The sequence below is a fragment of the Tetrao urogallus genome, assembly GCF_951394365.1.
Source record: "Tetrao urogallus genome assembly, chromosome: 3".
Classification (NCBI taxonomy): Eukaryota; Metazoa; Chordata; class Aves; order Galliformes; family Phasianidae; genus Tetrao; species Tetrao urogallus.
In genome coordinates this window covers 64,400,409-64,415,714 of record NC_136815.1, presented here as the reverse complement: position 1 = coordinate 64,415,714, position 15,306 = coordinate 64,400,409, and the positions used below count along the sequence as shown (strand labels likewise).

General features: G+C 37.2%; 1 protein-coding gene across 3 annotated transcripts in view; it reads left to right on the top strand.

The window, feature by feature from the left end:
* Positions 1-15,306, top strand: part of FHOD3 (formin homology 2 domain containing 3) — a gene marked incomplete at both ends in the record, with an annotated part of 355,589 nt that overhangs the window by 257,361 nt on the left and 82,922 nt on the right. The window contains 2 exons of one of the 3 annotated variants that reach the window (XM_079533941.1): positions 12,038-12,139; positions 14,403-14,780. The exons of 1 other annotated variant lie outside the window; for it this stretch is intronic. In XM_079533941.1, the coding sequence (XP_079390067.1) occupies positions 12,038-12,139; positions 14,403-14,780 (480 nt within the window). The remainder of the gene's footprint in view (positions 1-12,037; positions 12,140-14,402; positions 14,781-15,306) is intronic. One more of the 3 variants, XM_079533940.1, reaches the window with a different exon arrangement.

The following is a 15,306-nucleotide window of genomic DNA, read 5'->3' as shown; positions in this document are numbered from 1 at the left end:
AACCCTGAGTTGAAAGACATTTTTATTTTTGTGGTGTTCCTATTAGAATTAAGTTTTCAAACTTGAGCGCCTGGTCTGTGAAGCAATATTTTTATCAATTTAAAGGATTTTATTGGAACATCATATGTTTAGGCCTTACTACAACTTATAATGAAATTTTAAAATTTTATGATGCCTTATGATTCTTTCAAAAGAAATACTGTTGTGCCCCTTGTGCTTCCATCACTGGTGTTATAGAGATTAATATGTAAAAATAGATAAAATTATTTATTGCCTTCAACAACTGTAAATACAATTTGTTCATGCAGGAAAGATCTGTCTTTTGCCATTGACTTTCTTTTGGTTCATGAGTAGAGTATCTCTCAAGGACGGAAAAAAGTTTGCAGTATGGTTTTGCAGCACTGTATTTACAGAAATAGTTTCTTCAAAAGGGGTTTCAGTCTCTCTACTCATTCACTACATTTTCTTTACCAGTAGGAAACTGGTAAAAAGATTATAAAATTTGTGAAAATGTTATTGTGTTGCTTCTAAACTGTCTGTGTGATTGCAGATTTCAGTGTCTGTTTTTACTGTGGATTAACACCATCAAGTTCAGTGGAATTACTTCTTTTGGTCTTAATTAGAGATTAAAGTCATACTTCTATGCTGTTTTAGACAATATACTCAGTTATTTTTGGACTTTGCTACCAAATCTATCAGGAGAAGGTTCAAGATCCTCCTTGGATTCTCGTTCCCACAGTGTTCATGTTTCATTTCTTTCTAGCTGTGTTGGCTGGTTTGGCAGTTACTTTGCTTTTGTTTACCACATCAAACAGGTTGTCCACAGTCATCTGCTTTGTGTCAACCGATAAGTCTTCCAAAAAAGAGAAAAACCCATGGTGCCGGTAAAACAAAAAGGACAGTACTGGCCAAATTCTGTTCTTACAATGCTCTCTATCCAGAAAAGTTGTCTGAAATGAATGGAGTTGCTCTGATTTACGCCAGAGAGCAGACTTCGGGTTTTGAGTTGGGAAAAGTTGACCGTAAATGCTAAGGGCAAGCAAGACAAAAACTTGCAGGCCTTTCTCATCCATTTGGAAACCTTCTGCTAAAGTAAATACATTGATTTTTGGCTTGTGGTTCAAAAAATAAAATAAAATAAAAGCCCAAATCTGCTTTGTGTTAAAATCATTTTCATGGAGAGTGAAACTCAGCCTAATGTGTCTGTTACAGAGTAAATAAATAAGTCAATAACAACTACTTAAATAACAATGGCTGGAAGTTGTTTTAGTGATGTGTAGCTGCTACAACATACTTTATATGCTTCACCAGTAGGTTTGCTTTCCTCAAAACTCCTTTCTTTTACTGTGATGACATAGGGCACCAACAGGCCTGGGGGGAATATCTGAATATCTGTCCTCTTAGAACATGGAACTTTAACTGCTTTGCTGAGGGTACCTCCTAAGGTTTTCTGTCCCAGTTCAAATTCAGTTCTCTCAATCTGTGGTCTAGCATTCTGTTACTTAAGTGGTAGAGTTTTAAACAAATTTGTTTGTGTTTGTTTTGTGTGAGGGTGTTTTGTTTTTAAAGCACAGCTAGCTTTTTCCAACCACGCAATGCATGTGTTAGGAGTGCCATGGAATTTAGACTAGATTGCTGGTTTTATTATATGCAGTGACTTCTGGGTAGAAGTCTTAAAATGTGAATTTCTCTCTTTCAGTCTCACTGTGTCTGGCTTAAAGAGAGTAGAAAACAGGTAGTTTGGAACTGCTCAGTGCTGTCTTTATGGAACATGTGCTTTACTAAAGCATACATACAAACCAGAAACAATGCTTTATCCCAGTTTTTTTTTAATGAGCCAGCTTCTTCTCGTTTTGCTGTGCATTTCCCTTCTAACTGCACAGAGACCATCTCTGTCTCTCTTCCTTGGTGTCCCATGTGAGCTGAGTCAGCCACCTGAGCCAGCTTCTATGAGATTTACCATGAGAGAAGAATTTGAGTGAATAGCTCTCAAAGTTGTGTGGAATTTGTTATATTCAAAGACTCTGTGGTTTATGAAGTTGCAGATAGCTAGGATTAGGTATTCACCACATTTTGCCACACTTTCTGCTTTTTTTTCTTTTTTTTCTTTTTTTTTTTCCACATAGTTTTGATTCATTTTACATCATCAAAAAACTAAAAAAAAAATTACCAGAACTGCTCACTATACATATTTCTCTGAAGGTTACCAATCTTCTGGTAGGACTTTCATATTGGTATTGGTATGCTTGGAACCAAACATGCAGAATATCTGACTGCCATCTTAACTCATCAGAGTGGAGCCTGCACCCTGATAGGGCACCGGTAACTACTTTACAAGCTGCCTTTGTTTAGACCTAAAAGGCTAAAAAGGTGTAAGAAAGAGCAAATGTGTGGGTCCACTTGAGGCTTCCAGATTTTCAGTTGGAAAAAAATTGGCCTTAAGAAGACCAGGTTTGCTGGTAGCAGTGCTAGGGTCTTGTCTGGAAGGCTGTAATGACTCTTCCTCTGAACATAGAGTAGTGCAAGGAACTCCAAAATTTCCAGCATATTTCTGGGACGTGGCACTGTTGCACAGTGCACACTGAGCTCAAGGCTTTCACACCCTTTACATTCCCAGAGAAAATTGGAAAATTCTTGTCTGAACAAAGAAAAACTTTGCTGAGAAGTCATAAGGATCCGTTTGTCAGAAAATACATGCTTCTGATGTGTTAAGATTGCTAAAATTCAGGAAAAGTTCTTGACGTTATTTTGGTTTTGCCAGAAAACAAAGAACATAGCTGAGCTAAAACATTTTTACTGCTCAGCTTTGGATTCCTGCAGTTTTTAACCAACTACTCAGATCTTTGTTTGGCTATTATGTCCTGTTAACTGATTATTTAATTTGCTTGATATAAAGCCAGGCCTGCAGGGGTAGTTTGTCCAAAATTCAGCTGAGACTTCTTACTTGTTTTTAAGTAATTTTCTGTCTTCCAACAATGCAAACCATGGCTAATTTCTTATTTTCTGTAACATTTACCGTGGCAGAATTCTAGTTTTAGTCATGAAGTTTCAAGTTCTGGTGACTCTGCTTTGCAGTGTCAAATGTTTGATTACATAAATACAGATGACTGTGAGTTGAAGTTCTGAGTATAGTGATTAGTAGGTTTTCTGTGTGTGTGTGTGTGCGTGTGTGTTTTTTAAGGATATGTAAATACTACATTTCTTACAGTCAGTCTTACAGTTGTCTATCAGAAATACAGATTTATATGATATAGCAAAGTAGGAAGACTCTGTGTTACCCTTTAATGGAGGACTTGGGTTCTGATGAAGATATTAAAGGCCCAGAAGAGAAAATAAAAAAAATATTTTTATTGATTTAATTAAAGGAAGCAAATGTATGTTTTCTTAGACACTTGTCTTTAATTCCTGTTTTTTGATATTTGAGCAACTGAGGCACAAATCTAGACAAAGAAGACATCCCCAGGATGAAAATGCAGTCACGGGAAAGGATAGGCTAAGCATCTCTCTAATACATACATACATGTGTGTAATCTGAGCTACCTAGCACTAGCAGTGGCTTTGAAATAGGATGACAAATCATTAGTTATGATAGATATGTTAACTTTTTCACATTTTTAATTAGTACAAGGTAAAATGGAAATGGTTTGTAAAGCAATGATTTTGGATATAGGGCTGGAGCACCTCTCCTATGAGGAAAGGCTGAGCGATCTGGGCTTGTTTAGCTTGGAGAAGTCTCTGGACAGACCTCATTGTGGCCTTCTAATACTTGATGGGTGTGCATAAACAGGAGGGGATACGACTGTTCACATGAGTGGATAGTGATAGGACAAGGGGGAATGATTTAAACTAAGTCAGGGGAGGTTTAGGTTATATATTAGGAAGAAGTTTTTCATATAGAGGGTGGTGACGCACTGGCACAGGTTGCCCAAGGAGGCTGTGGATGCCCCATCCCTGGAGGCATTCAAGGCCAGGCTGGATGTGGCTCTGTGCAGCCTGGTCTGCTGGTTGGCGACCCTGCACATAGCAGGGGGATTGAAACACCATGATCGTTGTGGTCCTTTTCAACCCAGGCCATTCTGTGATTCTATGATTGTATGATTTATGTATCAGATTGAAAAGACTGGTAAGATAGCATCTGCTCACAGCATCTGACAGAAAGGACGTTGAGGTGCTGGAGCAGGTCCAAAGAAGGGCAAGGCTTATGAAGGGCTCGGAGAATATGCCCTATGAGGAGAGACTGAAGGAATGGGGATGTCCACTCTGGGGAGAAGGAATCTGAGGGGAGAACTTACTGCTCTCTTCAAATATCTGAAAGTTGATTGCAGTGAGAGTGGGGTTGGTCTCTTCTCACTGGTGACAGGTGAGAAGACGAGGGGAAATGGCCTCAAGTTGTGCCAGGCTAAATTTAGGTTGGTTATAAGAAAAACTTCTTTACAGAAAGGGTTGTTAAGCGCTGGAATAGGCTCCCCAGGGAGGTGGTTGACTCACCATCCCTGGATGTGTTTAAAAACCATTTGGATGTGGTGCTTAGGGACATGATTTAGCAGAGGGTTGTTAGAGTAGTATGGTTAGGTTACGGTTGGACTCGATGATCTTTAAGGTCTTTTCCAACTTGAGTGATTCTATGATTCTATGATTCTGACCTTTATCAGCCTTTGACAACAGCATACAAAAAACTATTCTGTTAAGGCAGTGCTAGTTTTGAGTTTGAGAAAGGGAGGCCACACTTCTCTCATTCAGGTACACAATTATGTACAGAATTCAGTTTGCAGTGCTGGATTTTGTTGTAGAAGCAATGGTAGATGTTTCCAGTTTGAATTTAAAGAGTAATGAAAAAACACTGAAACTTAAGTGAGATTGTCTGCATGACTAGTGCAAGTGCAGCATAACTTAAGTCTTTTTTTTTCACTGCACATTTAGCTTCAAGAAACTACCTGAGAAAATGTAATGCTGAATCAAGATTTGAATCTATATTTGTGGATGTCCATAGTAACGTCTGACTGACTGGCATACGTGTTTCAGAGAGTTTACCTCCCCAGCATGTTCCCAGTTTTTGTAAACATGACTCTCTAATGCCGGGGAAGTATTTTACACATACGATGTGATGGGAAGAAAAAAAGACAACGATTTGGCTGGATTCCATTTCCAGAAATCCTCCCTTTGATGTAAGGGGCAGTAACAGTGACCTCAAGGCGTCAACCAATATGCAGTTCCAAGCTCTGAAAGCACTACTTCTTCTCCCTTCCTGTATATGTTTCAGTGTTTATTGCTTCTAAAACCTCTCTTCATCAGGATTTTGTTTCTTTACCTTTGCTACTCATACAGATATAAAAACAGCAGTGCTGTTTGGTGATCAGAGAGCTGTGAGTCTTGAAGTCTTTGCGCAGCCTTGTCAGTATCTTAAGCAAGACTTTGTTGTCCTGCTCTGCTTTGATATGTCCTATATAAACAAACTGCAGCAATGAATAAAGTGTGAAGGCATTACCTACATTTTTAGGTGTGAAAAGTTCTTACTGAGCACATTTTGGGAATAAGAAAATAACAGGAATCTAAAGATAAAGAGCAGCATAATATGAAGGCATGGAGAACATATGTACTGTACATTACTTGTGATTTCCACAGTTCTTTATTTAGGGCAGAAATACTAAGCGAAGTTCCCTTTTAACCACTATAATTTTGCATTTGAGTTTTTTTCCCATGCAAATTGCCAGATTTTAGGCTTTTCTAGTAATTTGTTTTCCATACCATTTCATGTGTTTTCATCGTCATGTAGTTGCACAAATTGCAGTGATCTGTCAAGTGGAAGAGTGGAATGGGATCTGGGGGCTTAATAGGTGATTTCTTTCAGTTTTGATGGAGGAGGAAAGTACTTGTTTCTTACAAAATAAGAAATTACAGACTTCAGTTATCATTGCTTTCAGCTTTCGTGAAAGACCACTTGTCTGTGTTCCGTCAGCTAGCATACAAGAAAGGAAGAAGCAGCAGAAGTGTACCAAAGCATTTGTTTGTTTTACGAGGACTTAAGAATTTATCTATGAATTGTGCTGTCTAACCAGTGAAAGTAGAATTCCACTCATAAATTGAGGACAGTGGCAAGCAATTGCAAAAGAAAATAAAATGACATCCACTGTGACTTATGAAGACTTTTCTTTGATGAAATGTTTTTTCATTTTGTTTGTTCACCTGTAGGGAGTTCAGAGAAGCAGTTTTCCAAGTTCTGTTCAAGAGGTAATGTGGATCAGAGGTTTGAAGTGGGAGGGACGTGAAAGAGAAACCGTACTACTGAGTTCAGCTGTACAATTTTTATCTTATAATAATATTGTAGAATGGCTAATGGTCACTTTTCCTTAGCTAAGGGTGGCCTCTATTCCTAGTTAGTAGCAGCTTCTCTAAAAGGCAGTGAAAGTTTAAATGCAAGTAATTTAAAGAAGCCAAACTGAAAAGTGTTTGACTTAATTACAAAGAGAAAGAGAGAGAGAAAATTCCTAATTAGCAATTAACTGCATATTGGGCGATTTTCAGGGAGTGTGGGAATAATGGCCAGTACCTCTACAATTCCCCAGTCCTTTATTTTCTGGGTCACTTCATAACTTAAAGGCCTTTTCTTCACTGAAGTACAGTGTTCCTTTCTTGACAATTTCAATATGGGTGGTCTAAAAAGGCTCAGAAGTACACTAACATCCTTGTCTAATGACCTGAAAAATTTTGAAGGAAATATTTAGTAAGACTTTAGCAAAGGTTAAATGAGCCCTACATGAACTGGAATCATATACCATAGTAAGATTTCTTTTTAATGTGCTGTTATCTCATTTTTTAAGTTATATATACGCATTGTATGTGCAGACCAAAAAGTTAGTCCTCTAAATATGGCAAGACCATCCTTTCTCGTTTTGTTCTCTATTCAAATATTAGTGGTCAAATTCTTCCACACTGAATTAAAATGATTTAAAGCATATATTTTATTTTAAAAGTTTCCACTGATACCAAGCATAGTAGAATATGTTTTTGTGCTCATGTTTCTTTTCTGGCTTTGTTTCTTTTCCTTCAGCACAGTCTTACCCTTTCCTTTTTTTCTATTGGCTATGTCTTTGTTTTTAAGAATTAAAATAAAAAGATTGAAAGACTGCAAGTTAGAACAACCAAAGTTTGAGTATCTTCAGGCTGCATTCATCAACTATAAAGAAATGTTTTATGGGGGAGACTAGAGGGGAACTCTGGTACGGGGTAACTAGTAATTGACTAGGTGATCTTGTATACATTGCTCAAGAACATGGCAGACACATCGGTTCATAGATTTTGAAAATCATATTTCACAATGGAAGGTAGTAATTTGTATTTTTGTGAAAAAGAAGTACATGTCAGGATTGTTAAGTGTCTGTGTGTTAGGTAAGATGTCGAGCATCTCGTGCACCTTGCCCCCACCTTCTGATAACTTGCGGATTGGTCCCTAGATTATCATCTCCTTTCATCAGTCTGCGTTCATTAGCATTTATACCTGTGCATAACTTCAGGCAACTATTTAAAATCAACAGGACAAATTTGATTGGAAGAAAAAACTAATTCATTAGTTTGAAAGTCTTTGCTTAGATTTCGTTTTGATGTCTCAATGATTCTTCATCCATGAACTGCACTTTTATAGTCTTTTTGAACGTGTATTTTGAAGGGCTATGAATGCTTTGTTCAGCCACATTCAAACTAGTAGATGTTTGTTAGTTGCCGTGGCTGATGATACAATTTATAAAGATTTGTGGGATTTGGGGTTTTTGTTTGTTTGGTGGGGCTGACAACCTGTAGCAGCAATCCATTTGAAGATGAAAATAAACATAGTAAATGATTGTTAAATCTGTTTTCACTGCTGCAAAGCTTTTGTTTAAGCATTTCTAATCTGGTACAGTTGTCACAGAACTGAAATAATCCAATAATAGCCTTAACATTGGCTGAATATATCGGGTCCGTCAGCATTAGCTGAAGCCCTTCATCGCTGTCTCAGGAAAAATATTTGCCTTGAGTTGGAACAGGATAAATTGCTCTGTGCTACTGAAAAATGTGCTGGTTACTGCAATGTAGCTCAATTGAAAACCTCCCTATGAATCATTTTTCTTCATTTAATTCTATTATTGCACTGACACAGCACTTGCATTTGTATGTGGGAGAGAAAGTGTTTTTCCATACCATCTCTTTTTCATTTCACGCAAAAAAATGAACACAGAATATTTACGCGCCCAGATGAGTTCCCAAATCTGTCTGCTGTTCTGTTTGAGCATCCCTCAGTTTGACATTCTTTTCTTTACAGGAATGTCATCTGTCTTTTGGTAGTGTTTTCCTGTTCAATAAATATTCAGGTGGATTTTTTTCTTTTCTGTCTTTTGGGAATAATTTACTTAGCAAAATACTGGCAAACAACTATCATTTTTGCCTTTGTTGAATGAACTCTGCTTAATTCACCAGGTCTTGTGACTGAGCTTGCACACATATTTTCATTGTGTAAATTTCCCTTGATCAAACTTCCTTCCGCTAGCGAGTATGGCCATGTCTGTGCATACCACTGGCCGCCTGTACTGCAGAAACACAAAAAATCAGCTCGTTCCTCTGACTTCCCCAGCTAATTGTCATGAACAAAGAGTTAACATTAGCAGAGGAAGAAAGTTTTCTAGTCAAAAGTTCTGCTTACTAAGAAGTCAAGGAGACTCGTGGAAATCCTTGGCCTGACAGAAGAATTATCTGGCTGCAATTATGGGAATAATATGTGCAATAATCTATAATAGATAAACTTCCAATAAAATATTCAACTTTGAAACAGTACACATTAGGGGTGTGTTTAATGTCTGATTATAGTCTATAATAAAAAGCGTGCTACACAGAGCTGTGCACGTAAAGTTTATTTGAAACATGATGTTTTCAAGTAATGTTCAAATGGAAAGGCTGTTACAGTTGGTTGGCTCCTTTGGAGTACAGAAAGTCGTGATGTCTGAGAAGCAGGGCTCTTGATTTTTCACTTCTTCAGATGAAACTGCAGATAAACATCACAGCAGACAGAAGTATTTCCTTCAAGTCACATTATGAACAATTGTGAAGAATCATGAAGGAGGTCAGAGCCTGCACATTCCCAACAGCTCCATGTAGCTCATATCACCCCCCAGTTGAAGTACTATTTCTTGTAGACAATTTCAGACAGACTTGAACCAAAACAGGTCCTCAGATGTTCTCTCTGAGAAGAGTTTTAAGTTCTTGTGATTGACTTAAAGGTGAAATTATTTCTTGTTAATCTCTTAGTCTTTGGCATATGGCTGCACAGCTTATCTGAGAGAAGGGCGTATGTAAAAGGCTCAAGTCCTGTAAAATGGCTTTCTTACATACGTTCTGAAGAGTTGGTTATATCTTAATTATGTTTTTAAAGAAATGCTAGTGGTTATGGAAAATATGTAATTGGTAGCCTTGAGAACTGAAATACTGTAGTTCAGTTTCCAGGTTTGTCTTCTGAACTGCTGACCAATTCAACTGGGTTTGACAGGAGCGTTTCCATTGTGAGTCTTTAAGCAGCTTGGTTTTCAGGGCTTTTTTTTTTTTCCCCTTCAGAAAACTAGCTTCTCTTCTAAGGTAAGATGCTGTGTATGTTTTCTAACAGGCTATATATCCAAATTTTATAAAGGCTATTACATATAGGCTTAATTTGGAGAGTTTTTGTGTTTGCAGTTAAGAAAGTTGAACAAGGATTAGATTTTCCCATTAATGGATTAGAAAGATGCTTTGCAAAGGAATTAGAAGCCCCAAGTGCTGTATTTTAATTGATTTCTGCTAACCTGCTGTGTTTACAATATAGATCTCTAGTAAGTTGTAAACTTTTTACACAAAAGCTCAACATTTTCAAAAACAGGTTCCTAAAATGGAATTGTATGTCCTAATTGAGCTGCAGACTTCAGCAGGTTCTGGGGAAATAGACTGCATGGTAAAAGTAGATTTGGGGCTTTAGGTACCAATTAATATCCTTATCTGATAAGTTCTGATTTAAAAAAAAAAAAAAAAAAAAAAAAAAAAAAAACTTTGAATGGTGGGGTAGGGAGCAGTTGTCACTGATGGTAAATAAAAGATGTAATATCAAGATTTAGATCATAAGTTCAAGCTTGTAAAAAAGATACAGAAACAGGATGACAAAGTCTCTAGAAAAATACTAATAATCTAGTGCTCTGAAGTGGTCTTATAGTGTGCACCAGCTCTCTTTAATTCTGGGTATATTTTTCCTTTCCTGTTCTTCTTCAGTTTATTGTAAATATAACATTGATGGTTCCCAGTTCAACTTGCACTGTACAAGATTTTAGTGTATTTATGTTCCTGTCCTTAATAGCTTTCACTCTGAAGAAAGAATAAGGACCTTTCAAAATTAGGAGCTCCAATGTTTCTAATAAATATTTCAATTATGATTTTGGGCGTTTTGAGATGAGTGAGGAGAGTGAGGAATTTTACGTCAATCCGGGAAACTTGACAGGAACTTAAAACAGAGTCGTCACAGGACAGATTTTGTTCACATTTTTAGTAGCCACATTATCAACATTGTAGGATTCATTGTACTGTTATCAGAAAGCTGTGAACCCACTGAGCTTTGTGAGTTATTTCCCAAATATGATTGCTTGTAGGACTGGCAAATCCAGACATTTTACTCTTCACAGGAGAAAATAGCAAAGCTAGTGTTGATCTGCTTGATAGTAAAGAGAACGGACAGTATGGGTCCTCTCTGGTATCTTTTTGTTCCTTTAAATATGAATACATACTGTGATCTTCTACAACGTGGTTATGATGTTGCAATACCTTAGGAACTGTTAAAAACACTTTATAGATTTTTGCCAGAGTACTGGAAAAAGTTCCAAGTACTGCCATTTTCCTGATTGTTATAAGACTAACTCCATACAAATGCAACAAAATTTGGATTCATCCTTTGCGGTGTCATGATGAGTTTGTGATCTCACATTGTAAATATTCCTTATCCTTGTAACATGTAACCATACCAATTCTAGATGGGAAAAAAAAATCACAAAGCATGCCTTTACAATTAAAGAAAACCAGCTTTCAGGAAAATGCAAGAAATGTATGAGTTTCTTACAAACTTTATTACTGTTCATATGCTTTATTCTTTGCATGGGACATAAACTAGTGGTATTCATTGTTTAAATCAAATGGAGAACTGGATCAGCTGCAAATGCAAAAGAAGTCCAAAGAGAGAATATTTTCTAAATCTTCTGCGGGTCTGTTCATCTGTGGAAGAAAACGTATAAATGGGAAGGATATGAGGCAGAAAATGCAGTCTTTTGTTTTGTTTAATATAGTTTTATTATTACTTATGTGGTTTGTAGGTTATGGAGGCTTTATGCGTGACTTAAAATTCTTCTCTGCCAGACTGAGGGCTGAACCAAAGCCTGGTTTGGCCATACTAATGATTCTTTACTGATATAATTCATTTACTGGCATTCAGTAACTTAAGTATTGCTGTGTGCAAATAGCCCTGAACTGATTTGGTCTCTCTGTTATTTCTAACTGAATGGTTCACCCTGCTCTTTTCTGTAGCTGAGCTATTGGCTGCTTAACCAAAACATTTTGTCTGTGTTAATTTTAAGGTGTAATATGCAGTTCCAGTTGTTCAATGTCAACACAGTGTATACTGTCCTTTAAGCCGGATACATCTTAGCTACTGAGTCTAACAGTGGTATTGTGCTATTGAAAAGTTTCCATTAATGCATGTGTAGATAGCAAATGGAAAGCCAGGTTAGGAAAAAAAAAAAAAGCTATTTTTCTTTTAATAAGAAAAAAAAAAAAACGTAAATGGGGGAGAGGATAAAAATTACTGCGTTACTGCTGCCCTCATGGCAACACGTACTTAGCATGAAGTTTAGATGACTGTTTGACTAGTGCCACAACTACTCCTCTCAACGTTTTCTTTCCATTTCTAACCTCATTGCATTTATCTTTCTGGGGACTCATGTCATTTTCTTTTCCAACTTTTCTCTTTCCATACCACTGCATGCCTCTTTCCTTGGTGTGACCTCAGAGAGGAGGAGGAGTATGAAGAAGAGGAAGAAGAACAGCCAGTCACAGAACCCAATACTGAGGATGAGGGGGAGGAAGAGACCAGTAGGCAGGTCAAAGCCAGGTACTGGGATTCAGCATCATCCATGCACCTTTTCTCACTCTGACATTAATTCACCACCAAGTGTGCGGCAGTGTCTACCTTTTCACTCACACTCCCAGCTCTCTTTTTAAAGCCACTCCTAAGGAAATCTTTTTGCATCCAAAAGCTTTGTCACTGTATGCAACTAAAGGAAATTGGTTTAGTTGTATAGGCTCAGGGCACTGAGAGCTGTTTGCATTCCCTCATTTTATTACCAAATGAGTACCGGTCACAAATCATAAGATTTAACTGACAGCATAATTTCTAAGCATGGTGTAAGTTTATCTTTTAGTTAGAACAATGCTGAAACAATGCAGTGCGTTGCTGAGTTAGGATACTGCTCAACTTACGTTTTCTTCCATATTTTCACAATATAGCCTTATTAGCAATGTCTGTAGCTAGGAAGAAGATTGACTTCTTTTAAATTCTGCTATGATTTATATCAATTTTTCACATTTTTAAATAGGAAAGAACTACTTAGAGGCAAAGCTGATAGATGTATAACATTTTATACGTACATGTCCATCTGTGTATATATGGCTGTAAACAAACCACTTATCAAAACAATATTCTCATATAAAATTTTCCACTTATTTCTGAGGTATATATGGATTTGGAATCTGGCAACTTTATCCTAATAAATTGGAAGAAAGAAAATATGTTTTTTCTTCCAGACAGCCATTTGATTTAGGTTAAATTGTTTGGCTTTGCAACTCGGCAAATGAGATTGGATTTTTTTTTTAAATAAACCACATTCATGCAGACGCTATACAGCACAGAAGGAAGAAAGGAAACTGTTTAATGTGCAAATTCCAAAGAAAATACTGGACTGTTGTTATTAATATCTTCCAGTCTGCAAATGTAGCCAGTGGCTGCCTGAAATTTCAAAATTAAGTGATAATTTCCTCAAATCCTATTCTTAAAAGTCAAAGCTAAAACACAAGTTATTAGTAAATCACATGAAAATAATAAAATGCTGTGAAAAAATGTTGAACACAAGAGCCATGAAAAGAACATAACGTGTGCTTCAGACTTTGCTCTTTTAAAATAATAGTCAATTTGAGATAACTGGATGATATTCCCATGACTTTTTAAATACCACCCTTCACCATCACTAGTGTGGTGTAATAAAAATGATCTGAATCTTTGCCATTTGTTTTAAATCCTGTCAGGAAAAGTAGGAAAAACCTAGCATTAGGGATTCGTGTCATGCACAGCTTGTGAAATAGATGAAGGTTTCCAGATTGCCCACTGTGTTTCAGTTGTGAAAAAATTACTTGGTATATATTTGATTAACTTCATAATATTCTAACGTATGTAGCACATGTTGTTTTGTTGATGTTGTGTATTCTTTGCCAAGCCTCAGATAAGGTCCGTGCATTGCAAGCATGTAGGTGGATTGCAGAGATGGTCTCAGGAAAAGTTTATCAGCCACTGGCTAAGTGATCCAGCCCAAATCCCTGCACAGTGTTTATGCTTAAGGTGCTTGTGAAAACAGATGTCCAGGAGTGCATATCCCATGGCTTTTCACCTGCCTCGCTGATTCTGTTGCTCACCAACACCTACCTTCACCAAAGCAAAGCAGATGTGTTTTCTGTTCACGCAGTGCAGGTCTCTAACACAAACAGAGCAATTGATTGGGATGCTAACACTTAGATAAATGCTGATTCGGTTTTGTTTTGTTTTAATTTTCCTCTTTGATGGATAAAGCTTTTTTAATGGGCTCTTTTGGTAAAAAATATCCGTTAACTGAGGGGAATGGTAATCAGATACCCGTCCTTCAAGAGGCAGTCATGCAGATTGTGTCTTGAAGTATCTATACTCAGTGCAACAAATCATCTGGCATGATGAAGCTGTTTTGTGCTGCTCTGACTACATTAACAACCTAGCTTGAATTACTTGAAAATTATTCAGAAAGTGGTTATGAAAAGGCTCATGAAAATTTGTTCTGAAGTCTCTGAACTAAATCATTTAGGCTGAGTTGCTTCCATGCCTATGTATTTCCAATCCCAAGAAGATACAAATATCTGTTTCCTTACTTCTGGGAAAAAAAAAGTAAAAATTAAATTTAAAAAAAAAAAAAAAAAAAAAAAGATGATTATCTACAATTTAGAAGGGGTTATTTTTTGCCTGATCCTCCTAGACTTTTTTTTCTCTTCCAAGTGGTATGATCTGTTGATCTCTCTTTTCTCTGTTTCCCTTCCCTTCCCATCCTTTCCCTTCCCACAATATTTTCTTCCTGCAGTGGGGTCCCAGGTGCACAGGAAGCTGTGAAAGAAAACTTTTCACAGTGTTGTGATTCTTCAGCCACCTCCAGTGCCATTTCTCAAGCTGAGAGGCCTCTCCCCTGCTCTAGAGCAAAGAGCTCTTCTAGCAGCACCTCTTTTGTGCCTGATTCATCTGTCTCTCATCATAATTCTATTCTTTCACCACCATCTTCACCAGCAGCAGTTTTGCTAAGCTCTTCCCAAAATTCATCAGCATCCATTACTCCAAAGGCATCTCCAACGGTAGAGAAATTGCCTTATGTACCACATACTCCTTTTCACCTCTTCTCATATGACTTTGAAGAGTCTCCAGCATCTGTGAAAGAAAAGGAAGCAGAGGTGATGAGGGAAAACAGGTAGATTTTATACAGCTGACATGAATTTTTAGATAAATGAATAACACCTTTCAGGAATTTTATAGTGGTAATAATGTTGTATTATTTCCAGAACATACTGTATTAGTTTTAGTCATGTAAGCCCGTGTTTTGATTTGATTGATATTCTTCCCTTGCCTCTGTTGTTTTCATCTCATCTATTTCCCAGCTTCCTCTGTGGAGCAGTAGATAAATAACATGTGATTTGGGAGATCACATAAAAGAGCGTCATTTTGCTCTCATTTAAAACAGTGTAACTTGCAGGCATGATTTTGTGAAAATTAATTGAGCTTTTAAGATATAAAACTGAGAGTGATTGGATCAGTCCTTAGAATTACAGCATCACAGAATTGTAGGGGTTGGAAGAGACCTCTGGAGATATCTAGTCCAACCTCCCTGCTAAAGCAGGCTCCCTAGACTGGGTTGCACAGGAAAGCAAGTTCTCTCTAATTCAGTGAGAGTTATTGTTGCACTAATTGAAATTCTAGGTCTGAGAAAGGATTCTGAG